Source organism: Ovis aries, chromosome 19, assembly GCF_016772045.2.
Source record: "Ovis aries strain OAR_USU_Benz2616 breed Rambouillet chromosome 19, ARS-UI_Ramb_v3.0, whole genome shotgun sequence".
Lineage (NCBI taxonomy): Eukaryota > Metazoa > Chordata > Mammalia > Artiodactyla > Bovidae > Ovis > Ovis aries.
Window position 1 is genome coordinate 16,906,660 of NC_056072.1, and position 26,267 is coordinate 16,932,926.

General features: G+C 48.6%; 2 protein-coding genes across 6 annotated transcripts in view; one reads left to right on the forward strand and one right to left on the reverse strand.

The window, feature by feature from the left end:
* The window catches only part of OGG1 (8-oxoguanine DNA glycosylase), a 32,677-nt gene that overhangs the window by 5,856 nt on the left and 554 nt on the right, over nt 1-26,267 (reverse strand). The window contains exons 2-7 of one of the 3 annotated variants that reach the window (XM_004018285.5): nt 25,828-26,075; nt 25,104-25,283; nt 23,214-23,395; nt 22,016-22,166; nt 21,803-21,852; nt 21,241-21,578 (exon numbers count right to left, since the gene is read on the reverse strand). In XM_004018285.5, the coding sequence (XP_004018334.1) occupies nt 21,489-21,578; nt 21,803-21,852; nt 22,016-22,166; nt 23,214-23,395; nt 25,104-25,283; nt 25,828-26,075 (901 nt within the window). In that variant the 3' untranslated portion in view covers nt 21,241-21,488. Of the gene's footprint in view, nt 1-8,618; nt 8,809-21,240; nt 21,579-21,802; nt 21,853-22,015; nt 22,167-23,213; nt 23,396-25,103; nt 25,284-25,827; nt 26,076-26,267 lie in introns of those variants that run through there. The other 2 variants (XR_009597506.1, XM_012099510.5) reach the window with 2 other exon arrangements.
* Nucleotides 10,660-21,304, forward strand: CAMK1 (calcium/calmodulin dependent protein kinase I). Of its 3 annotated transcripts, none has more exons than XM_004018284.5 (12): nt 10,660-10,767; nt 13,032-13,146; nt 15,129-15,260; nt 16,453-16,527; nt 16,637-16,775; nt 17,601-17,727; nt 17,821-17,896; nt 18,587-18,699; nt 19,251-19,329; nt 19,426-19,513; nt 20,800-20,917; nt 21,025-21,304. In XM_004018284.5, exons 2-12 carry the CDS (start codon nt 13,064-13,066, stop codon nt 21,105-21,107), a joined length of 1,113 nt encoding a protein of 370 aa, XP_004018333.1. In that variant the 5' UTR covers nt 10,660-10,767; nt 13,032-13,063; the 3' UTR covers nt 21,108-21,304. The 3 variants fall into 3 exon arrangements, with proteins under 3 accessions (XP_004018333.1, XP_060258792.1, XP_060258791.1); XM_060402809.1 differs by lacking the exon at nt 10,660-10,767 and adding an exon at nt 10,793-10,977; XM_060402808.1 differs by lacking the exon at nt 10,660-10,767 and adding an exon at nt 10,793-10,894.

A 26,267-nucleotide genomic window follows, 5' to 3' on the forward strand; every position in this document is an offset into this window, starting at 1 on the left:
CCCTTAGGTCTCACCAGCCCAATCTTGGTCCTACATGCCCATTCCTGAACAAGCCACTAGCAAGGGATGACTCTAATGGGTTTAGACCACTCTCCATGAGAAAGGAGTCTGCTTCCCCACTAAGCCTAAGGCAGTGGGGAGACAGGGTAGAACAGATGAATAAACACTCTTGTTTTTGTCTCCAACTGTTCCTAAACTCTCTGTGGTGTCAGAGAGTCAGAGAATATTTTGCAATTTACTGTGGGAAGGTTGAGGTCCACATGGAGGCGGAGTGGGGAGGTGCGGGGGGCAGAGATTCCTTGAGGAAGTGACCTATGAACCGAGCATTAAAGGAGGATGGCCAGGATGGCCAACATTCTTATACGGCCAACACGTCTCCTGTTAGAGAACTGCCTTTTTCCCATTCCACCTAGCTCTGTGGGCTGTCAAAAGAGGGTGGACACATGACACCAGCATGGCCAATCTCAGTCTGCCATCCCTCTAGCCACAATGATTGGTCCAAAGAATGGGCAAGTGACCCAAGCTGGGCCAATCAGAGGCCTTCCGTAAGCCTGCTCTATGGATGCTGAAAGAAAGGAGGACGTCTCTTTTGAGCGAAAAACCACAGAATATAAGCTTGAACCACCCAGTAACCCATTTTCCAGCCACATGGAAAAGTCTGCCTGAGAATACAGCTAATTTAGGAAGCAGAGCCAGGAGATGGAAGACAGAGCTCTCGAATGATACAGCTGATGCCCTGGATCCTCCACTGGAGTTCAGTTATATTCGCCCACAAATGTTTATTTCGGCTTACGCTAGTCTACTTTGGGGCTTTGTCATTTGTCAACTAGAAAAGATGTGACTAATGAAAGTGTATTTTGGCAAAAAGAAGGGTGGTGTGCGGTCCTGAGAGAAAGGACAGCATGAGGGAGGCTCTGCCTCCTGCTATGTGGCAGTGGAGGGCCGGGGGAGGTGCTGCTGCAGCTTTTCAGTGATTCACTGCCCTGCGGTTCTGTACAGCCTTCTCAGAGAGAAACACCCACACTTAATTTCTAAAATTAAGTGCTCAATAAATTCGGCCTTGTACAAGGCACTGCTAAACTTTTTAAGCTACTGAATCTTCTCAAACATCCCTCATGTAGGTACTAATAATACCCCAGTCACAGATGAGGAAACTTAAGTCTTAGGAATTGATATACCTTGCCTGCTCAAGTAGTGGATTAGTGGTTGAGCATGGTTTCAAGCTCAGTCAATTTGACTTGCACACTGAGTCTCTTTATGACACAACACATCAGGGCCCCACTTCCTTAGAGTCTGCGTATGGTGCTTCAGCTTTAGGTGGTGCACAACCTGTACAGCAATACATGCAAGCCCTGCCTACAGACCCCCTGTTCTTAGTTACGACTCATTTCCCTGTCCATTAGACCAGACCATAAGTATAGTAGGCGTCGTTAGCACAGTGTTCCAGGAACAGCGACAGTTTTGTGGAGGAGGAAGGATGGCAGCCAAGGTCCCGAGATTAGGTAGAATTGTTAGAGAGGAAGGTAGACATTATAAATAGAAGGAAAAACCCTAGAAGACTGACTGGGCCTAGTTCACTAGGGAAAAAACGGAACTTTCAAGGATTGGTTGTGAGAATTCTCTATTGTGCATCTACCTTCTGCCTGGTACTGTGCTGGCCCTTTGCTCCCATGTCATATTTGATGCTCATTACACACCTACAAGGCAAGGAGTAACATTTACCTTGCAGAGGAGTACATCCAGGCTCAAAAAGGTTGCACAGCCTCAGTGCAAGAACGTTTACAGCCCTGCTAGTACCATCCCTGACAGGTGACAACCACAACAGGACAGGGAGTCCCTTCTTATGGCCTATCCATGTCCATTAGAGCCAAAGAAGGCCTCCTTTATGGGGTTTGGGGAAAGCTGGGTTCCCTTTGAGGAGGGGGAGATTAGTTTCGACACTTCAAGGCTCCAATGTTTTTATTTTTTGTGGGATCTTAGTTCCCTGACTAGGAACTGAACCCAGGCCCCAACAGTGAAAGTGTGGAATTCTAACCACTGGACTGCCAGGGAATTCCCTAGGCTACAGTTTTAATTGGAAATGATATTGACCCCTTATGATATAGGCTTCCCTGGTGGCTCAGAGGTTAAAGCGTCTGCCTGCAATGCGGGAGACCTGGGTTTGATCCCTGGGTTGGGAAGATCCCCTGGAGAAGGAAATGGCAACCCACTTCAGTATTCTTGCCTGGAGAATCCCAGGGATGAAGGAGCCTGGCGGGCTATAGTCCATGGGGTCACAAAGAGTCAGACACGACTGAGTGACTTCACTTCACTTCATTAACCCCTTATCACCAACTTGGTAAAAAAAAAGTCTTTTGTGTGTTGGCCCTGAAAATCATCCACTAACATTGTTTACCCTGAGTCCCTAGTGCCTTACAACTAACTTTCAGAAACACCAGGGTGAGTGAGAAGAGGATTGGGTAGAGGTTAAGCCCTGGCGTAGGTGGGCTTAACCCACCCATGACCTAGCGTGGGTCGCCAGGCCTTCTTAGCTCCTGAGCACTCTGGGGAACTAACTGGGGGATGCAAGGTTGCACATGACTTCTGCTAAGAAGGAAGCAATGAGGAATTCCCTGGTGGCCTAGTGGTTAGGATTCTGGGCTTTCACAGCTGTGACCTCAGGGTTCAATTGCTAGCGGGGGACCTGAGATCTTTCAAGCCACAGGGTGTAGCTAAAGAAAAAGGAGGAGGTAATGGCTGGAAGTTTGTGGAAAAATGGTCAGAGAATTAATTCCTTTCCTGATGAGTGGCTCAGGACTCAAAGGAGAGGACTAAGCATAAACAGACCATAATTCACTTGTTCATGTATTAATTCACTCATTGCCTTTTCTCTTTATTCACTTCATAAAAACATTTATCGCTCCATCTGCTGCTGCTGCTGCTGCTAAGTCACTTCAGTCGTGTCCGACTCTGTGCGACCCCACAGACGGCAGCCCACCAGGCTCCCCTGTCCCTGGGATTATCCAGGCAAGAACACTGGAGTGGGTTACCATTTCCTTCTCCAATGTAGGAAAGTGAAAAGTGAAAGTGAAGTCGCTCAGTCATGCCCGACTCTTCGCCACCCCGTGGACTGCAGCCTAGCAGGCTCCTCCGCCCATGGGATTTTCCAGGCAAGAGTACTGGAGTGGGTTGCCATTGCCTTCTCCGATCGCTCCATCTACTTGCCTCTATTTCCTCAATCATATTTTTGTTTCCTTACTCAGTGATCCTGTTACCCTGGCTAAAAACTATGTGGGTGACAATGGGAGGCAGCTGAGCAGACAACCAAAACACAAGGCAATAAAAGCAGATAGAAGAATGTATAAAATCTGCACGGACTTGGGACAGAGACTGGTTTATAACAGCTCAGAGGGTCAGAGGGCTTCCCTGGTGGCTCAGACAGTAAAGAATCTGCCTGCCATGTTGGGAGACCCAGGTTTGATCCTTGGGTCAGGGAAGATCCCCTGGAGAAGGGAACCCTCTCCAGTATTCTTGCCTGGAGAATTCCATGGACAGAGGAGCCTGGCAGGCTACAGTCCAAGAGGGCACAAAGAGTCGGACACAACTGAGCAGTTAACACTTCCATTTCATTTAGAGGGTCAGGGAGAATGTGGAAAGGACGTTGTGGGTCAGAAGACACTCCAGACAAAAGGAACAGCAAGGCACAGAGGTGCGAACAGCTGGTTTGCTTACAGAGAGGTGAGAACTTCAGTGTGACTGGAGCCCTGGATATGTGGAGGGGGAGGGAAGGATGAGAGATGAGGCGGAAAGTAGGTTGAGACCAGGCTGGGACAGGCTTTGAAAGGCAGGTTAAGGTTCACTGGTTTTATTCCTAAGGTCAGTGGTTGTTCTCAAAATGTGGCTCCTGAACCGGCAACATCAGCATCATCTGGGAACTTAATAAAGATGCAAATTCTCAGAGCCCAGATCTACCCAATCAGCGGGGCTCCAGGGGGGGCCCAGATGTCTGTTTCAGCAGGCCCTGAGGCGATTCCTGATGCATTTTAGTCTGGGCATCACTCTTCTAGGCACTAGGGAGTCAGGGGTGGTTTGTGAACAGGGGAGTGCCATAACAGCACTCTAAAATGGGAAGTACTCTGATAGCAGCAGGGAGGCTGCACTGAAAAGAAGGGGTGAGGGTGAACCGGCAATCGTGTGCAGAGAAACACATCTGAGATGGAGGATGTTGCAGAAACTGGCAGATGTCCTCCCAAATATATTCTCCCTTTCTTCTATAGTAATAGAACTCCTGATCTTTAGCTGGACATGTGCGTCTGAAAGACTAAATATCCTAGCTTCCTTTGCAATTAGGTATGATCATGTGATCAAGTTTTGGCTGACAGATGTGAGTGGAAGAGATGTGTGTTACTATGAGGTCTTGAGTCCCAAGGGGTGTGCCCTCCATGTTCCCTTCTCCCCATGGCTGGGATGAGGCATGGTGGCCACGCTTCTCAAAACATGTGGTCCAAGACAACATAGAAACAGGTGAGTAAAAAGACAAGAAGCTAGGGTTCCTCTTACCTGTAGTCATTGTACCAGCCTGAGACTGCTGTAACCAGATTGTTATACATTTCTATTTTAAGCCACAATTATTTTGGGTGTCTCCTAGGGAAACCAAACCTATGTTCTAGTTGATAAAGTAAGTGGCATGCCAAGCCCTCTTTTCAAAGTATACCTGCTTCCTTCTCTTCCCTTTGTCTCTTTCTTTTTCAAAAGAATTTGGGAAAACATAACTGAGGGTGTGTCTAATGAGTTTCATAAAGTTAAGCCCATCTGGTTTAATGGAGTCATGGTCATTAACCATTAGATTTAGCTCTAAGCTTCCTGGAAGCTAAGGTGAAAAATGGAAATATGATGCATCAGTCTCACAACATTTGATATCAGAGTAAAGGGCATCTCCCAGTTTTACTGACAAAAATTCTAATAATTTGTCATGCTGGTGAAATTTCTCAACTAGAGTCATATGTAGATAATATTCTCCATAAATTTGACAGGAAAAGGAGACTGAGTTTCACATGGTGATTTCTTATCACAACCTCTGATGAAAGCTCAGGACATATTGTTAAAACAACTCTGGGACAATGGTTATGCAAGGGACCCCCAAGCTAGGGTGGTGCCAAGCACAGTACATGAATTTGCTCCTCTCAACAACCCTATGTCAGAGCAGGCGATACTATTACCTTTATTTTACAGATGAGGAAACTAGGATACAGAAAGGGGAAGGGCCAGATCAGATAGCTGGTGGTGAGCCAGTGTTGTAAGCCAAGTCTTAGACCTTAGAGGCCTTATTCTAAACGTCCCTCACTGGGCTGGCCAGCACCATCACATACAAAATTGTAGGTACTGTGGGATGAGAATCAGCGAAAGGCCAAGAATATGTGCCCTAGAATGTGCCTGTGTTAGCCAAGAGAAATTAGTGAGATCTGGTAAACAGTAGATGGACCTCTGAGCCTCTAAAGATAGGCTGTTCCTGAGTGAGAAAATAGGGGTAGGCACCACAGAGGCAGAGGGAAAACCCCAAATGTGGGGCTCGACTAGAACTTGTGGGCCTTCAAGAATGGAAGGAGAAATAATATTGAAAGTGCTGTCCTTGGGGACCTAATGTCTAGAAAAGGAGAGGAAAACTCTCTTAAGTAGGCTGCAGTAACCATCAATTTACAAGCTGTGAAGTAGTACATCTGGGAGATGTACCTTCTATGTTTTAGTCATTCTCTTCGTGGTAATTTCTTCTAAATTTTGTTGTTATAAAAATATTTCTTCAAACATCTTGGAGCGTATAGCTTTGCACTGCTGCTGTTGTTGCTGCTAAGTCGCTTCAGTCGTGCCTGACTCTGTGCGACCCCATAGACAGCAGCCCACCAGGCTCCCCTGTCCCTGGGATTCTCCAGGCAAGAATACTGGAGTGGGTTGCCATTTCCTTCTCCAGTGCACGAAAGTGAAAAGTGAGAGTGAAGTAGCTCAGTCGTGCCCGACTCTTCACAACCCTGTGGACTGCAGCCTACCAGGCTCCTCCATCCATGGGATTTTCCAGCCAAGAGTACTGGAGTGGTTTGCCATTGCCCTAATTTAGGATTATTTACCTGAAATTGATTCCCAGAAGAGAAATTCCTGGGTCAAAAGGCTGGACATTATTTAAGCTTTTGATGCGCATTGCCAAATTGCTTTCCAAAAGAAAGATTTTTAGCAAGTTATTTTTCCACCAGAAATACTGAAGTACCCATTGCTCACACTAACATCAGCTATAAATGCTTTCTTCTTTTAATCTGTACTTCCTTGACTACTTTCAAGGTAGAGAATACTCCATGTTCATTGTGTCTTGTCTGTCTCCTTTGACCATTTATTGGGTTCTTAGTTATCAATTTTGTGTATTCTTTACATAATAGAAATATTAATCCATTGTCACTAAAACATTTCCTCAGTCGGAAGTTTGCCTTTTACTGTTAGCTATGCTCTTGGAATAAGGTAGAGTTTTGGGTTTGTTTGTTTCCAACAACAGAGGTTAAGAATGTTTTTATAATTGTGATGCAACTGACAAGGGCTTAATTTCCAACATATACAAACAGCTCATGCAACCCAACAACAAAAGACAATCCAATTGAAAAATGAGCAGAAGACCTAAACAGACATTTTCCCAAAAAAGAAATACAGATGGTCAACAGGCACATGAAAAGATGCTCAACATCTCTTATTATTAGAGAAATACAATAAAAACTACAAGGTACTACCTCATTCCGGTCAGAATGGCCATCATTAAAACTCTACAAATAATAAATTTTGGAGAGGATGTGGACAAAAGTGAACCTCCAAAATAAGTTGGTATAGCCACTATGGAAAAAATATGGAAGGTCCTCAGAAAACTAAAAATAGAATTACCGTAAGATGCAGAAATCCCACTCCTGAGCATATACCCAGATGAAAAGCTAATCCCAAAAGATACATGCATCCCTATGTCACCATTCACAATAGCCAAGACATGCAAACAAGCTAAATGTCCAACAACAGATGAATGGATAAAGAAGACATGGTACATATATACAATGGAATACTATTCAGCCATAAAAAAGAACAAAATAATGCTATTTGCAGCAACATGGATGCAACTAGAGATTGTTACAGTAAGTTAATTAAGACCAAGAAGTACAAATACGTATGGTATCACTTATAGGTAGAATCTAAAATATGACACAGGGAATTTCCTGGTCATTCCCTGGTCCAGCGGTTAGGAACTGGCACTTTCACTGCTGTGGTTCAGGTTCAAACCCTGGTCGGGGACTAAAATCATGCAAACTGTGCCACAGCACAGCCAATAAATAAATAAATAAAATATGACACAAACGAACCTATCTATGAAACAGAAACAGATTCACGGACACAGGGTACAGACGTGGTTGCCAAGGGGGAGGCAGGGAGGGGAAGGGTGGAGTGGAGGCTGGGGTTAGCAGATGTAAGTTATTATGTATAGAATGGATAAACAGCAAGGTCCTACTGTATAGCACAGAGAACTGTATTTAGTATCCTATGATAAAATGGATAAGAATATAAAAAGAATAATGGAAAAGGATATAAAAAAGAATATATATATATATGTGTGTATGTATACATATAAGGTTTTCCCAGTAGTCATGTGTGTATGTGAGAGTTAGACTACAAAGAAAGCTGAGTGCTGAAGAATTGATGCTTTTGAACTGTGGTGTTGGAGAAGACTCTTGAGAGTACCTTGGACTTCAAGGAGATCCAACCAGTCCATCCTAAAGGAAAAATCAGTCCTGAATATTCATTGGAAGGACTGACACTGAAGCTGAAACTCCAATACTCTGGCCACCTGATGGAAAGAGCTGACTCACTGGAAAAGACTCTGATGCTGGGAAAGATTGAAGGCAGGAGGAGAAGGGGACGACAGAGGATGAGATGGTTGGATGGCATCACCAACTCAATGGATGTAAGTTTGAGTAAGCTCCGGGAGTTGGTGATGGACAGGGAAGCCTGGCGTGCTGCAGTCCATGGGGTCGCAAAGAGTTGGACATGACTGAGCAACTGAACTGAACTAAATCACTTTGCTGTACAGCAGAAATGAACACACTGTAAATCAACTATACCTCAACAAAAAAGGTTGTTATGTTTGTACATAAGCCTGTCCATCTTTTCCTTGTGATTTCTTCCATTTTTCTCTAATCTCAGAAGACCACACATCTAACGGTTAATTTTCTGTTGGATTCAAGAACTGATGGCGATGTCTGAGCTGTTTTGTCCTTTTTCAGTTACAAAGGAGAGAAGGGAATTACTTCCTTTACTTTTTTCTTTTCTTTTTTCCATATATTTTGACTTTCCTTGACTTACTTTTTTAGTACCTTGAAATATGCTCAGTGAATATGGGGGCTCATTGGAGATGGGGGCTATAGGAGTAAATGGGTATATGTATACACATTATAAAAAGTCTGGAGGAGTAAGAAACAAAACATATTAACTTGATTTTTTTTCTGATGGGAGCAGGACTGGGATGGATTTTGGTTGTGCCTGCCCAGCACTGCTATTCCTTTGGGCAATATAGCCGTCTTCACTCCTTGAGACTCTGTTGGGGTTGCCCATGACAGTACACTTACCCTGTATAGTACCTTAATCCTCTGCCAACAGGTTCAGGGGTAAAGGCATAGGCGTGTCAGTTCAGCAGAGCCCATCATAGTCCTTCCCTGAGACTGATACACCAAACCAGGTGTAGCTCCTCTTTTGCTGGGTTCAGTTGAAAAGATGGGGCTCTCACACCATGCTTGCTTCCAGCTAGAGGAGATCACTCTGCAGAGGAAAGGAAACCAAAGTGTAAAGAAAAATCAAGACAAGGAGAGATGAGAGGAAGCAAATCCTACAAGTACTGTGTCTCCAGTTCCAGTCTCAGACGCTGAGCCATGGTGTTCTTCCTTTAGCCTTGCCTCAGCTATGTTAAGCCCTAGGTTTCTTTTTGGTGAAGCTGGCTTAACTGGGTATTCTGTCACTTGACAAGTGAAAGAATCTAACCAGTGGAAAGGAGATATAGGGAAAGGAAGTTGCCACTTAGGCCCCTATTCCCAGACAAATCAGGTCCCTTCTCTTAGCCTCTGTTTATACTAAAGTAAAAGTAAATTTTAGCTGTCATATTTTAAATCCCAATGGTATTCCAGGCACTTCACATTCATCAGCTCATAGACTTCTTGGGAGAACTCTGAGTCAGTCATCAATATTCCCATATTCCAAATGGAGAAAGTGAGACTCAGGGAGACAAAGTGTGACCCAGGTTAAGTCGTCCTAGAAACCTCAGCCATCTTCCTCTCTCACCTGTAAAATAGGCATAACAAACTGACTACCCTAGAACACAGTCTTGAGGATAAGAGAGGGAAAAGCCAGTTGAAACTGACTTGCGGTTAAGCCTCGTCCTCTCCCCATGGCTGAGACAGTAAAGAATCTGCCTGCAATGCAGGAGACCTGGCTTCCATCTCTGGGTGGGGAAGATCCCCTGAAGAAAGGAATGGCTACCAACTTCAGTATTCTTTGGAGAATTCCATGGACAGAGGAGCCTGACGGGCTACAAATCATGGGATCAAAAAGAGTCGGACACGACTGACTGAGTGACTAACGCACAACTCCCCATTTCCAGATGGAAAAAGCGGGAATTCAAAAGTTCGGGGTAGCACTCAGTCGTGATGGAGGTGGAGTCGGGGGCCTTCAGGCTGGCTCCTCTGGCTGGCTCCAGTCCAGGCCCACCCCTACTTCCTGGGAGTTGCTCCTCCCCGCCCCACCGTCTTCCCAAGGAAGGCCTTGCACAAGATGACGTCAGTCAGGTCCTTTGGCCCCCTGCCTGCCGGCCCTGAGCGGTTTCGGGCTTCCCCTCCCCAACCTGGCCCTGAGCCACGGGCCCCAGGCGCCGGCCCCATCACGTGATCCTCTTTGGCCGCCTTCCCCCAGGAGCCTGATTTAACTCTCCCTCCTCCCCCTTCCCTCCCCGCCCCAGGCCCTCCGGGCACCACACCTGTTCTGCCTGGCAGGTGTAGGGAATTAGAGCATCAGCTCTTCCTCAGAGAAGGACCTTTTAGTTTTCCCGCCAGTAGAATGAGGCCCTCAGCCTACGACTGCCTCTGTTCTCTTCATTGCTTACTTTTGCGTGGGCCTTTCCTTACGGCCCCATTCCTCCACTCCCATCAGTCTCCCAAGCCCTTCCCAGGGACTAATTCCCGGGGCTGGGTGGGGAGGGGTGGGGACTGGCCGGGAGGGGAGGAGGACAGAGCTCAACCCTAAGGAAGCTCACAGAACTGGTCTGAAAGAAACTTCTAGAGACAGGGTGGAAAAGGTCAGCTTCCGGCATCGGACAGACTTGGGTTCGAATTCAGCTCTGCTTCTGACCAATTGATTCTGAACCCTTCATCTCCCTATGCCTCAGTGGTTCCTTTTGCGAAACGGGGACCCCGGCGGGAAAGGAAAGACAGAACGAGTCCAGCGGATGCTCTGACTGAACTGAGGGGCTCCTAAGCGCGCCCACCCCGCCCCGGGCGCCCCTTCCTCAGCCCCGGAGCGGGGCCTCACCTCCCCAGTCCCTCCGCCGCAGGCTCCTCCTCCATTGACATCAGAGCCGCAGGCGGGAGGAGGGAGCCAGCGGAGCCCGAACCGAGCCCCAGTGAGAGAGCGGGCTGGCGGGCCAGGAGCGCAGCAGCGGCGGACGGCGGCCGGAGCTCGGCCCCAGCCAAGTCGGGCCTCCCAGCCAGCCCCGCGGCGGGGCAGCCGCAGGTACCGCCCCGGAGCCGCCCCGCCCACGACCCTGGGCGCCAGAGGGCGGCGGGACCCCCATCCGCTGGGTACCCTCTCCCAAAGATGGGAGGGGGTGCCTGGGCGTGCTGCACTCTACTTGGGCAGGGTAGGGCCTTTCTTCCCCAGCTCTGCCCCAGGCCCAGCAGGTGCCAGGTGGCCAGTGGGAAACTGAGCGGGTAAAAGGGGAAGGTGAGGAGGGATGTGTGTGTATGTGTCTGCCTTCAGCTGGGCCTGAGTGTGGAAGGACTGGGCATTTGGAGGTATAGATGTGTGGCGGCCGTATTGGGGTGTGCGAATGTCTTAGCACAGGCAAGTGGATCAAATGTGAAGTTGCAGGCATGTTGGTGTGTAGGGTATCCGTCTGGGTGGGGGTGTCTGGGAATCCGTGTTTTTGTTACAGACTGTATCCAAGTGTTGTGTGTGCTGGGGTCTGGCTCAACGGGTAGTAAGTCAGAGTTGGGGGGTATATAGTTGTGTCCTGAGGATGTTTGGAGTTAGATGTATAAGGATTTGGAGTTTAAGAGCTTCTAGAGTGTATAGGAGGGCTTCTGTGGTAGCTTAGTGGTAAAGAATTTGCCTGCCAAGCAGGAGACACAGGATCGATCCCTGGGTGGGAAGAATCCCCTGGAAAAGGAAATGGCAACCCACTCAAGTATTCTTGGCTGGGAAATCCCATGGAGAGAGGAGCCTGGTGGGCTACAGTCCATGGGGTCACAAGAGTCAGACATGATTTGAGCCACTGAACAGGGTGTGCAGGAGCTGCAGGGTGACAGGTGTGCGGAATCCAGGATGTCTGGTATACAGGTGAGGTAGGTATGTGTGTGTATCTGTTCTGTCTGGGTGTCATCTTGTCCTGGTGTGTGTGGATGTGTTTTGGGGTGTGGGAAGGATGTCTGGGTGTGAGGGTGTCTGGGGGGGGGTGAGTTGATGTGGGCTGATGTCTAGGTGTACATGTGTGATCAGAGACTCATCTGGAGATGGATTGTGTGGATCTGGGGGCAGGTGTCTGGTTTCAGGGTTGTGGGTGGGTCTTGGTGCAGGGATATGTATGGAACTGTGAGGTTTTTTTTTTTTCGGCCAGGCCTCCAAATGGATTTTAAAATCCTGCCCTCTGAAGCTTACCATCAAGTCTCTTTTCCTAGAAGTTTCTGCCCCTGGGATGGGTGGTCAGGCCCCCTGGAACATAGTCTCATCCAGATTGGACTCTCATACCATGGGCTCTAGTTAGGGCACCTTCCCCTCTTTTTCCAGCAGAAGAAACAGAGAAGGAAAGTGCCCTCTCTGAGGTCACACAGCACACTGGGCTGAGTTTTGACCTCCCTTTCCGTGGGCTTATGATGGCATTGAGAGGCTGTGTTTTCTGGATGGGTCCTAATCTGCCTGCAGTGCCCTCCAAGGCCTTTGCTTTCAGTGAGCCTAGCTGGGGCCTCATTGGGCAGCTATCCATCTCCAACCAAATCCTATCCATCTCCAACTTCAGCTCCCCATTCCCCATCTGATAACTGGGGAGAGAGTGCTTACCCGCTACTGCTGGTTGTGACAGAGGGCTCAAGAGAGTAAAAGTATAGGCTGGATCAGGCTGAGATGAAGCCAGTAGGGGACAGGTTAGGGGGGGACCCTTTCTCAGGCTGCTGGGACCCAGATGGGGAGTCAGGACTGAGAGGGGTAACGGGAGGCCTGGGCAACTCCAGCTGTGCCTGCTGTTGCTGTGGTAACAGTGCAGAAGGAGCTATTTAAAAACGTGGCTGAGATATTGCTGGAAGCCCAGGCTGCCGGAAACCTGATTTCCGAGAGGCTTGGCAAGGGAGGAGGAGGAGGGAGAGGAGACACCCCAGAGATTCCCAGGGTGGGGCAGCGACATTGCCAGTTCTGGGGACAGGGGATTCTCCGGGGCTGTGTGTTTCTACAAATTGTTCTGGGGTCTTCTTTGCTGTCCTCCTAGAGTTCAGTATCCCCTCGTGTGTTTGGATTTAGAGAGGGAGAAATTGGGAGGTGAGCTGAATGAATGAATGAGTGACTTTATTGAATAAAGAATTTTGCTGCCACCTGAAGGATTTTCCTCTAGGCTTAAGGATATAATGAATGGATGTTGCTGAATGAACAAATGGCCTGTGAATGAATGTTGGATGATTTTGTCAAATGAATGAATCAAGGATGAATAACTGCGTGCTCAATGGGGCCTTCACTAAGTTCCCACAAAAAAGTCTGAGCCCTGCTGAGTCTTCTTCGATTCCCTTTCCCAGGAGCCCTGGCTGTGGCCGGGGGGCAGTGGGCCATGCCGGGGGCAGTGGAAGGCCCCAGCTGGAAGCAGGCAGAGGACATTAGAGACATTTACGACTTCCGAGATGTTCTGGGAACGTGAGTCTCTGTGGCAGGAGAGAAGGGGGAGCAGTCCCTGAGCTGGGGGGTAGGGTGCGGAGGGTCCTCACTCGTGGGCCTGCCTGGCTAGGGAGGCTGGGTCCAGGGTGGTGCTTCCTCTGGCCAGTTGATCACTGCTTCCTGTTTCCTACATCCCAGGCCCTGTGGTGGCCTTGTATGGCCCGAGTGGCCCGGAGTTTTCACTTCTGGCTGACAGGGGGTGGAACAGAGGCTGTTCTTGCTCTGGGTTCCTGTGACAAGAAAGTAGGCGAGAATGAAGGAGCCAGTTTTTTAAACTGACTGCCAAGAACTGGGGGTTCTGGCCTAGGTTTTGGAACTGAAGCTGGGCATGGCTCTGTTCTCCATGGTGAGAATCCAAAAATAACTCAAACCTGATCTCTGCCCCTCAAGTTGATCCCAAAGCTGTGAGGGAGACAGACCCACGGAAAATGACAACCGGGTGTGTGCTGTGCTCTAGCTAAGTTCGCAAAAGAGGACTTGTTGAGCCCAGAGAGCAGCGGCTTCCGTGTGGGGAATAACTTTCTGGAGAAGGGGGCATTAGAGCTGGGGATTGAAGGATGGGTAGGAGAGTACTTGTCAGACAGGGAGAAGGCATTCCAGGCAGGAGGAATGGCATAAACAAAGGCTCAGAGGTATGTTATGTGTGGAAAGAGACAGAGTCTGGTGGAGCTTATAATCAGAGGCTGGGGGGAAGACACTGAGGAAAGAGAGGAACAGGTCAGGTAAGGCCTCGAAGCCAAGCTATAGAGGCTGGAAGTAATCTCATGAGCCACAGGATAACATTTAAGACTTTGTGGCAGATTTGCAATTCAGGATAGTCATTCTGGCCACAGTATAGAGGGTACATTGAAGAGGGACAAGACTGGAAGCCTGCAATGAGGCTATTGTAGTCACTAGTTAGTCTGATGATTGAGATGTCACCATGAGATGCTGTTCATTGACTATGACTTATTATCCCAGGAAAAGCAAATAGTTCTAGAGAGCACTAGTCAACACTCATTCCTTAACCAGTGAACTTTAGTGAAAATGAGTATGCTCCTTTTTAAGACTTCAAAAGCACTGCTTCTCAAACTTCAGTGAGCATACACATCACCTGTTGCTCAGTCTCTAAGTCATGTCCGATTCTTTGTGACCCTATATGGACTGTATGTAGCCTGCCAGGCTCCTCTGTCCTCCACTATCTCCTGGAGTTTGCTCATATTCACCTCCATTGAGTTGGTGATGTTGTCGAACCATCTCATCCTCCGCTGCCCCCTTCTCCTTTTGCCTTCAATCCTTTCCCAGCATCAGGGTCTTTTCCAGTGAGTTGGCTCTTTGCATTAGGTGGCCTAAGTATTGGATCTGGTTAAAATGCAGCTTCTGATTTTAGTAGGTCTAAGGTGGGGCCCAAGATTCCACAGTTCTGAAAAGCTACCAGGTGATGTTGATGTTCTTCATGGTTCTAAAGGGTGTTAAATAAGCCATGACTCAAATTGGCTTTTGCAGAAAAAGGAATGAATCAGTCATGCACATAATCAAAAAGCCTAGGGAGTAAACTTCAGGTATGGAATACAGGGGCTCACATGATATTATTAGGAAACTGTCTTTGACTGTTTCTCTGCTCTGATTTCCTTTGTGTTGGTTTCATTCTCAAGCAGGCTCTCCCCAAGTGGTGGCAAAGATGACCACCATTAGCTCCAGGCTTACATCCTACCAACTTAGCAGGAAAGAACACCTCATTCTCAAAGTGCCAGTAACCTGGCTTACATCACATCACAGGACCCAGTTACTGTGGCCAGGGAAAAGACAACTCTGATTGGCTAGGCTGGGGCACCTCTGGCACCAGAGGTGAACGGGTAATAAAGGGAGGCTCATTCCACCTCCTTGTCCTGGGGATGGTCATGTAACCCATAGGGGGATGGAGAGGCTGGAGGCAAGCTGAGGTTCCTGCTCTCCATCTCATGAAGCCCCTCTCCCCACAGAGGAGCCTTCTCTGAGGTCATCCTGGCAGAAGATAAGAGGACTCAGAAGCTGGTAGCCATCAAATGTATCGCCAAGAAGGCTCTGGAGGGCAAGGAGGGCAGCATGGAGAACGAGATCGCTGTCCTACACAAGTGCGTGGAGCAAATTCTGTTCCTGCTGTGGGTTAACCCTGCCTTGACCCGTCCCACTCCCCTCCTCTCTCTGCTTTGGGCAAATCACCTAACCTCTCTGAGCCTCAAGCTGCTCATTTGTAAATGGGGGTAATTATCTTCACTTGGTAGGATGTAGGGGGGATTAGAGGTCCTTTACTTCAAGTGCCTGGCATGAGAGCAAACACGACTGATGTGATTAACATGCCACTGCTTCTTTACAATGGTTTAATGTCCAGTCATATCTAAAGGTCAATCCTTGAACCCATGTATCTCTGCTGATGCTATCTCTAGACCTACCTCAAGTTGCCCCACGTATTACACCACCTCACAAGTTTAAAAACACCTATCTGCTGATACCCTGACAACAACCAGATGGTCTCTGAACTCCTCATGCTGATGGGAAACCTGCTGTTCCCACTGGAAAGGTCATATAGAATCTCTACTTCGAGCCTCCCACCGGAGCTTTCTCACCACCCTGAGCAGGGACGAAATAATCATTTCTACCACTGGGTCGGGAAGACTGAGGCCCAGAGAGGACAAAGGACTTGCCTAAGGTCACACAGCAAGTCTGTGGCAGAGCCAAGCCTTCCATCAAATTCACTCACCATCATTGGTTCATTTCTGGAGTGTTTACTGTGTGCCAGGCACTGTGCCAAGATTCTTCCCTTCATTTCTTCATGTGATCCTCACCTCAGTACTTGGAGGGAAGTACTATCACTGGCTTCATATTACAGATTTTAAAAAACTGAGGTCTGGAGAGGTTACTCAATTCAGTGAATATTAGTGAGTATTCAGTCTGCACTAGGTGTGGAGGAACAGTGGTCAGCAAGATAAAGCTGCCGGTCTTGTAGAGATGACATGCTGGTGGGAGAGGCTGGCAAATTTATAAACCCAGACAAGTGTTAAAATCCTATAGTAGTCAGCACTGTGAGGTGAGACTTGCCCTCAACAGCACATGGCAGAGGCAGATGAGGACTCAGGTCTGTGAGATGCCAGAGCCCAGTGTTAACCTCCGTGACACTATAACACATCATGGTAAAGCAGCTTTTCCCTTTGGGACCCAGATCTTTGGCTCATCCTGCCCTGGTTTGCAGGCAGTGCTTCCTTAAGATGAGGATAGGGAGGTGGCTGAACTGTCCTCGGCTCTGAACCACCTCATTTCTCCTTTCAGGATCAAGCACCCCAACATTGTAGCCCTGGATGACATCTACGAGAGTGGGGGACACCTCTATCTCATCATGCAGCTGTGAGTGGCCTTGTGTCAACCCCTTTCTCACACCCGTCCCTGCTGCCCCCTCCCTGGTCTCTCTGCATCCACTGCTCTCTTGGCCAGACTGCCCTGTCCCTGGCTGCAGGGTGTCAGGCGGTGAGCTGTTTGACCGAATTGTGGAAAAAGGCTTCTACACAGAACGGGATGCCAGCCGCCTCATCTTCCAGGTGCTGGATGCCGTCAAGTACCTACATGACCTGGGCATCGTACACCGAGACCTCAAGGTGGGTATGAAGATGTGTGGGAAGCTAGGGCACCCAAGAGTGGGGCCTCTGCAAACTCCCCACTGTGACCTTGGGTACCTCTCACCCCCTTGCTCAGCCTTGCCTTTCTGTCTGACCTCTTAAGCCCTAAACTGCTTCCTCCCCATTCCAGTTCTGAAACTCAAATGAACACAAAGGTGATTATCTCAGTCACATCTTAGGTTTTTTCTGAGAATAAAACTCCCACTTGCTCTTTGGAGAAAACTTGGATGACAGCAAAACACAAAGACAGCCAGAAACCCCCAAAGCCCTGTACCTCAGAGATGATGATGAGGTGCATGTTTGGTGGTACATCACACTCTGTTTTAGGAGGAGAGCACTGGGGTGAAATAGAGCTGACTTTGAATTCTGGCCTAGCCACTCCCTAACTATAGATCCCCAACTGCAAGTCACTTTGCCTCTCAAGGCATCCGTTTACTCATCTGTAAAGAGGGATTATTCACAGTGGCCTGGCAGGGATGTGGTAAGGATGAACTGAAATGAAGCACAGCACAGGATCTGGCACACAGTAGGTGCTCAAAAATTCTTCAGGGCTTCACAATACATACCTGAGGTTTATAGGAGATCCCCACCCCCCCTCCATACTCCTGAGGTCCTTGTCCTTTTTGGAACTTCTAACTTCCTTGAGAACTTCCCTGAGTTTCTTGTGCCTCCAACCAAGATGGTAGCTGTAAAACTACAGTGGCTTTTGGGGAGGGGGGCTCATTGGGGTGTTTATGGAGGCAGAAGCTTCTGTTAGCCTCTGGCCATTTCCAACTTTCCTTTTCCTCCCTCCCGCCCTCCAAGCCAGAGAATCTGCTGTACTACAGCCTGGATGAAGACTCTAAGATCATGATCTCCGACTTTGGCCTCTCCAAGATGGAAGACCCCAGCAGTGTGCTCTCCACGGCCTGTGGAACCCCAGGATACGTGGGTGCGGAGGGCCCTGGTCTGGCGCTGTGGGCAGGGAAGAAGCGGGAGCTGCCGGGCAGAGATTTGTCAACACTGTGTCCCCTTCCCTCCATAGCCCCTGAGGTGCTGGCCCAGAAGCCCTACAGCAAGGCCGTGGATTGCTGGTCCATCGGGGTCATCGCCTATATCCTGTGAGTGGGGGCCTGGCTGTTATGGATGTGGCTCTGGACTTCTCTCCCCTACTTTGCTCTCTTTTTCCTCTGTGCTATTTCTTCCTTCCTGCCATCCATATTTATCTCTACCAGTTAATGACTGTATTATTTCACTCAATAGAGACTAGGTTTCTGACCACTGTGGCCAAGCCCCGAGGATTTAGCAGAGAACAAAAAACGACAAAGTGCTCGCCCTCAGGGAGCAGACATGCTAGTAGCAGAGGAGACAGAAAATAAACAAGTAAATAAACCTGTAAAATAATGGCAGGTGGTGAAACATGTATGAAGAAAAATCAAGCAAGGTAGGGAGATGGGATGGATGCTGTTTTAGATAAGGAGGTCAGGAGCCGCTCTGAGGAGGTGGCATGAGTGGCATCCAGAATGAAGTGAGGGAGCCAGACACTCAAAGTGTTCGGGGAGAGTGGCTTAGAGAGAGCACAGAGCAAGCGCAAAGGCCCTGAGGAACGACAGATGGTGGCACAATACAGAATAGAAAGCTGGTGGAGTCGGACAGGAGTGAGCAAGGCAGAAAGCTAGGTTTCCCCACTTTGTAGAAGGGGAACTCCTTCCTTGGGGTCCTGTCTGAACCTCAACATCGCACCAAAGCTCCCTCTGGAAGCCAGTGTGTACACTGACGGTAGAAATGAGAATGAGTTTCTCCCTGCCCAGGCTCTGTGGTTATCCTCCCTTCTATGACGAGAATGATGCCAAACTCTTTGAACAGATTTTGAAGGCCGAGTACGAGTTTGACTCTCCTTACTGGGACGACATCTCTGACTCTGGTATTTGGGGCTTTGCTTTCATCCCCTGATCCTACCTCCAGTCCCTGCTTCATCTGCTTGGGTGGGGGGGAGTGGGGGTTGCAGAATGGGGGTTAGGGAAGGTCTCTTCACTTCACCAGATTCCCCAGCCCCAGATTAAGCACTGTCTTTAAGACCAGACACCTCACCCTGGGTGCTTTTCTCTGCCTGGCCCCTGATCAGACATAGTATATTTCAGACTACCTCCCCACACTGACTTCCTAGTACCTAAAACAACACCACTAATGTTTTCATCTGTCCTTTTGGGCCTCCAGTTAGGCAGCAAAGCTGTGAAGGCATTATTGATCATTTACATGTCAGTGTGAATCTTCTCTAAGAACAAGTTATTCTTAAGGGAGAAAGCTGGAGAGCTGGGTTGGGTCGGGGGACTTAGAGAAAGAGTACAGGTGGTGTGGGGCAGTGCATGGACAGATCTGGCTTTGATGCCAGGCCAGACCTGAGGGGGTGGGTTCTATCTTGGGGGTGTTCTCAGGCACCGCCATGCTGTCTTTGCTCTTGTCTGGGGGGCTCAGCCAAAGACTTCATCCGGCACTTGATGGAGAAGGATCCAGAGAAGAGGTTCACCTGTGAGCAGGCCTTGCAGCACCCCTGGTGAGAGCTCCCACAAGCCTTGGGCTAGGATGGGGTCTGGGGCCCCTAGGCCTGCCTCTTCCTTCACCGACAGCCCTTTATACACACCTGTCCTAGGATTGCAGGAGATACTGCCCTAGATAAGAATATTCACCAGTCTGTGAGCGAGCAGATCAAGAAGAACTTTGCCAAAAGCAAGTGGAAGGTGAGCCCACGACCCCCATCTAGCCTCCAGCTCACACCAAGTGGGGCACACAGTAAATGCTCAGGGATGCTTACTGAAGGGTCTCATTCATTCATGCAATGCTGTGACACCTACTTTATGCCAGTGATGGTCCCTGATCTTCAAGACCAGAGGGAGAACAGTGTATTCTTCTCAAGGAGACATAATCCAAGTTATGGTGTCCTGGAAGGGGCCTAAAGTGGTCATGGCCTGAGACTGGTCAGGCCTGAGAGCTGAGTAGGAATTAGTCTAGCACAGCAGGATAAGGTCTGAGGCCGAGGGAACCAGGGTGCAAAGGCCCAGGAGAAGAGAGTATAGCCATCTGGGCAGTGCCTGGCAGGACTGAAGGGGCTGCAGGCAGGAAACTGGGCTGAAGACAGGTTGAGGCCAGGCTGCCTGGGGGCTTGGGTCCCACAGTAGAGCACTGACTTGATGGTGAGGATGCTGAGGAGCTCCGGCAGGATTTTCAGCTGAAACCTGACCTTTACAAGGGGCTCTCAAGATGCTTAAAGGCAGAGTGAAGGATGGGAGACCCTTTAGGGGACTATGGCAGAGATGCGGTCAGGAGACAGTGAGGGCTTGAATCAGAGCAGTGACAGTGCGAACAGAGAACACTGGACCAGGAGTTGTTTGGGAGGCAGAACCGACAAGAAGTGATGTTAGAATGGATACTGGAAGAGAGCGGAGATGACCAGGGCTCGCCCAAGACTTTGGTTGGGGACAAAGTGGATGATGGTGCCATCACTTAGATGGAGATCCTGGGGCCAGAAACTTGTTTTGGGGGAGATTTTGATTTAGGACATGGTAAATTCGAGGGGCATTTCAGTGGACAGGTTGAATAGAGAATGATACACATACAGCTGTGCAAGTCATTTAACCTCTCTGTGCCTGTTTTCCTCCTTTGACAATGCTGACACTAATACTGCCCACCTCAAAGACTTTCAGGAAGATTAAATGATCTATTATGATAAGTGTTTAGAACACTACCTGACACACAATGCTATACAAAGTGTTTACTATTATGTGAATGTGAATTATATGAAAAATTATACGTCTTCATATATTTTATACGTGTGTATGTGTGTGTAACTATATAATGTGACTGAATATAATTTAATGAAGTCTTGTAGAGGTTTCAGGGGGTTTTGGGGATCAACCAATATCACTTGAATGAAAATAACAGAACTGCTGTTAAGAATTCTACCACCAGACCCTGCCCCACGATCTCCTACTCTCTCAAAAGTCCCTTCTTCTGCCTTTCTCCACAGCAAGCCTTCAATGCCACAGCCGTGGTGCGGCACATGAGGAAGCTACAGCTGGGCACCAGCCAGGAGGGGCAGGGACAGACAGCGGGTCGTGGGGAGCTCCTGGCACCAGCAGCCGGGGGTGAGAAGAGGGCTCTGTGCAAGGGCATGGGAGGTCCGTGGAGAGTGGCCCAGGCTGGAGTGGAGGGTCTGCTCCTGTGATCAGCTCTGCTCTCTCTTCCCATGTAGGGCCGGTGGCTGGCTGCTGCTGTCGTGACTGCTGTGTGGAGGCCAGCCCAGAACTGTCCCCCTCTCTGCACCCCCAGCTCTAGGGGCCTGGATCCAGGGTCAGGATCTGCTATGCAGGAAGGGTTGGGGATGGCCTACTCTCCCTCCCTCCCTGAACTGGGGAGGTACCCTGCCCCACCCCCTCCACACCCCTTTCCGTATCACCCCTCCACTGCATTTTCCATACAAATATTTCTATTTTATTGTTCCTTCTTACAATAAAGATAAGAGATTAAAACCACAGGCAGCTCTGTCTCCTCAGACAACCTATACCCCACATGGTTATGCAAACTGCTTGATTTGAGGGTGCCTGGCCCCTGAGACAGCTGTAGGAAGTCCCCTTTCCAACATGAGACTGGACGGGGGAGAGTAGGAGGGAGCAGTAGGGAGGGGTGTTTGGGGAATCCCTTTCTCTGTGCCCCCACCTAGCCTTCCGGCCCTGTGCACCTTTTTCTGCGCTTTGCTGGTGGCTCCTGAGCTCGCTGGAGTTGGCGCAAGTCAGCGCTGAACAGCACCTGGGGAAGAGGGGCGGGAGTCTGAGTGGGGAGAGGGCACACTGCGGTCAGGACTGGTGGGGCAGTGTGGGGAGCTGTAAGGGCTCATGGGTGGCAGGGCTGGGGTAGAGAGTCCTTTAGGCTCGACTGGGACAGCAATGGAGGCAGAAGAAAATAGGTCAGGGCCACGGAGAAGTCCTATGGGGTCTGGGCTGGAGTTGGAGGGGAAGCCTAGGTACACTCACTGCTTGGGCCCAGCCAGCATAAGGTCCCCACAGGTTCCGGAAAAAGTTACCTAAACAACAACAACAACAAAAATTACCTAAACCAGAAGTGGTGAGGTGATGTTAAATGGCCCCTTGTGCTCTCTATCCACAAGGATGGGGTTTTAGGGAGACTGTATTTCTACCACCTCAGCCCACACATACCAGCCCTGACATCCCACTCTCTCTCCTTACCCAGTTCCTTGTTGGCCTGGGGGCTCGGGCCCTTGGCCTGGCTGGTGGTGGGGTGCCAGCTGTAGTCACGCTGGGCAATCTGCCACACGTGGACATCCACCGGCACAGCCTGGGGTTTGTCTAGTGCCATTAGGCAGATGCAGTCAGCCACCTTTGACAGACAAAGAGTAAGCCACAGTAAGCCACAAAGGAATGAATGGCAGGGTCCAGTCAGCAACCTGCTTCTAGTCCCAAAGCCAAATGCTTCCTTCTCCACTCTGAGGACACTCTTACTGTATTTTCTATTAATAATTTAAAAAACAGCTGTGACGAGAGTGCTACTGGGTAAACATCTTATGTGTGCCAGTTTCATCATAACCTGAAAAGAAGGTTTATTGTAGACAAGAAAACAAGTCCTGAAGGTGAAGTGATTTGGACAAAGTTACACAGATAGGGAGACTCAGAACCAAGATTTAATGTTAGGCTGGAGTTCAGAGCCCATTAAAAAGAGTAATTTAAATAAAAACTTATTTTTAAAGTACAGAGAAATATACAAAATAAAACAATAAATACCAAATTCCCAATCATCTTTCTGATACCTAACCATTCTTGATATTAAACAAGAAGGTCTATTATCCTTTAATAAAAAAAATTAAAAAACCCAAAATTCTGTAAAGCAATTTTCCTTTAATAAAATTTTTTTAAAAGTTCTGTAAGTACATATAATTTTAAGGGAAGAACAAAATGAAAAGTGGAAAGCTTCCCTGGTGATCCAGTGGTTAAGACTCTGAGCTCCCAATGCAGGGGGAATGGGTTCAATCCCTGGTCAGGGAACTAAGATCTTGCATGTCACACAGTACGGTGTTTTTTAAAAAAAAAGTTGGAAACATCTTATTTGTCTTCCAAAAGGTAACCACTATTGAGTTCCCTATGATTCCTTCCAGAAGTTTCTGCACACATACAGCAGTGTACGTATGTACCTGAACAAATAGTTTTTCTAAAAATGCATTCAAAGAGCAATGTCTTTTATACACTTTCTGCATTCTACATTTTCTCTAATAAAACATCTGCTGGTATCCTTTCTCCCTCCCACTCTGCCTCCAGAAGCCAAGCCCACACCCAGCTCTCAGGACTGCCTTGTTAGTCTCCTCCTCTGCTACTCTCTGCATGGGGAGTGAGAGTAGCTTCTACCTGCCCCCCTCCCAGCGCCAGGCCTCACCTTGGTGCCTACTCCAGGCAGGGTGCAGAGGGCCTTGTGAGCCTCCTCATAGGGGGCCTTGCGCAGCTGCTGCAGCCAGGGAAGTCCACCCCGTTCTTCCAGGATGGCTCGGGCACTGGCACTCACAAAGCGGGCACGGTACCCCAGGCCCAGATTCCTGAGCTGAGCTTCCACCTCTGGCCCTGTGGGGGAGTGAGGAGGAGAACAGGGGTCAGACATTCTCAAATCCTTCCTGTCACCAGGCTAGTGTGTGAGCCCTGTAAATGACACATATGCTTTTCCTAAGTACCCTTCTCCTACCTTGCCATCCTCTGGGAGACCCCAGGACACTTGCATATACAAAGGAAAGAGTGAAGCCTGGGTTCTGCCCCTCTACAAATGTTTTCTGAGCACTATGTGCTGTGCACTGGAGGAGGGATTGAGAAGGACTTGCTAGTGGAAGAACTCCTCAGTTGAGTTCTTTAACCTTTCCAAAGGGTGTGAATTTATGAATTCACATTCATGATCTAAAATAATACATAGGGCTTCCCTGGTGGTCTAGTGGTTGAGTCTACCTGCCAATGCAGGGGACATGGGTTCAACCCCTGGTCCTAAAAGATCTCACATGCCTCAGAGGAATTAAACCTGTGTGCCACACGACTGAGCCCGTGCTCTAGAGCTGCAGCTACTGAAGTCCACGAGTCCTAGAGCCTGTGCTCCACAATAAGAGAAGCCACCGCAATGAGAAGCCCAACCACCCCAATGAAGAGTAGGCCCTGCTTGCCACAACTAGAGAAAGCCCATGCATAGCAATGAAGACCCAGAGCAGACAAATAATCTAAAAAATAAATAAAGTAACAGTCATAATAACAGTAGCAGTTTCTATTACATGCTTTTCTCAAGGGCCTTGATGACAATACTACTGTTCTTCCCACTTTACAGATGAAGAAAATGAGTGCTTAGAGGAGGTTAAGTAACTTGCTCAAGAAAGGACAGAGATGGGACCTTGCACTGAGGTCTAGGACACCAAGCCGGTGCTCTTAACCCACTGCACTGCACTACCTCACGACTGCCTTATTCATGCCTCAAACCCTTCTGGATAGAAACTGTCATTCCTATTCCACAAACAAGAGAAGCTTGGAGAAGTGAATGAATTCCCAGAGGTATTATGACTACTAAGCTGGGAGCTGAGACCCAAGATGGGTTTTCTAAGCACCCAAAACATTCTGTTTTCTCTAGCGGGCGCTGCATCTTTGCTATGCAGGCACTAAGCACTTTTTCCAGCTTGTTCTCACATCTGCCAACTGATGTACTTGCCTCTGTAAAATACATCCCTCACAGAGCTCCCATGAAGAACATGTGTGTTTTTGGATGCAGAATTGTTGGGTTCACAGCAGAGATAACAATTTGAATTTTCTGCTTACTTCCTATATGCCAAACACTATGCTAGGTGCACCGTGTGCATTCTTTTACTCAACCCTCTTGAAACTCTGACAGGTTGGAGCTATTGTTATCCCATTCAATGGATTAAGAACCTGAAGCACAGAGAGGCTACATAATGAGCTCAAGGTCATATAGACAGAAGTCAAGTGCCAGAGTTGAAATTCAGTCCCAGGGAGGCTATCTCTAGAACATGTATCTTAAGCCCAAACTAGTGTACACAGTATACAGATGTCTTCTGATGAGCCATTGAACTCATGGGCAAAAAGCACAGACCACTGAAGTGCTGACAATTCAGGGACAAGGAAGAGGAGGTATAACTGGGGCTGACCAGACCAGGCAGGGTGGTTCTGGGTGAGAGCAGTATTTAAAAAGGCAGAAAGCGTTTAGATGGAAGAAAGGCATCAGGGGAGAACTCAACAGACCCTGAAAGCGGTTGTAAGGCCTGGAGCCAGGGACCCAGCTACTCACCAGACAGGGCCTGCAAGCTGGGGAAGCCATGGTAGGTGACATCATCAAGCTGGATGAGCCGAGGTCCAAAGGTCTGGCAGAGCCGTTCCACTATGCCAGTGATGCGAGCAATGTTGTTGTTGGAGGAACAGATGAAAGAGAAAAGGCATTCGATGGGGTCCAGTTGCAGGAGTCGCACACCTGGGGACCAGAAAGGTAGGGAAATGAGAAATCACCTGCTGTTGGTAGTGACCTCTTCTTACCCTCAGATCCTAGGCTCCAATGGGATCCTAGGGGAATAAGGGACAGTGTTGTTAAAGACAGTAACACTGGAGCTCTCATTCTTTGTAGCACCTTGTGAGGTTTGTGTTATCCCATTCCACAGACAAATAACGCACAACGTAAGCACTACAAGGTTGGGGATTTGTTTCGTTCACTGTGGTATTCCCAGTCACATAGATGATGCTCTGCAACATTTACAGAATGAACGATGTCACCAGCCCCAGATCACACAGCCAGGATTTGGCTCAATATCCCTGTCACTTCACTATGGTGGCCAGCAGGACATTAACAGTAGTAATAATAATTACTGTGTGTCAGGCACTATTCTAGGCACTTTATATGTATTATCTTCTTTAATCCTCATAAAATTCTCAGATAAATATAATCTCTTTACAGATGGTGAAACCGAGTAACTTAACCAAATCACAAGCAACCCAACCTCTGCCTCAGGCTCTGTACTCACCCTTGAATTTCTGAGCCACCTCTTTAAAGTGGGGGTCCACGGAACTCCAATGGTGATACAGTGGAGCAAGGCTGACATCCAGCTGGAAGTACTGTTGCACGGCCTTTAGCTCTTCCAGTGTGGGCCTGCCAACCCTGCCCTTGTCCCCTCGGTACACAGTGCAGTAGAGATGCTCCTCAGTCTGGGTCAGGGTCCATACCTGGTCGGCCAGGACGCCACTCCAGTGCGCAGGGCTTTGCTCCCTCCACCTGCGCTCCCAGGCATATGGCAGCCCTAGCACTCAATGCCCCTTTCTGCACCCTTTGGGGCCCTCCTATCCTATAACTGCTTCACATACAAAACTGACTCACGAACTGCAAAACACAAGTGCTTTCTTTTACACCAATTATACTATGTAATTCTTGCAACAGCACCGCGCAGGCTTTTCCACCTTATAAAGG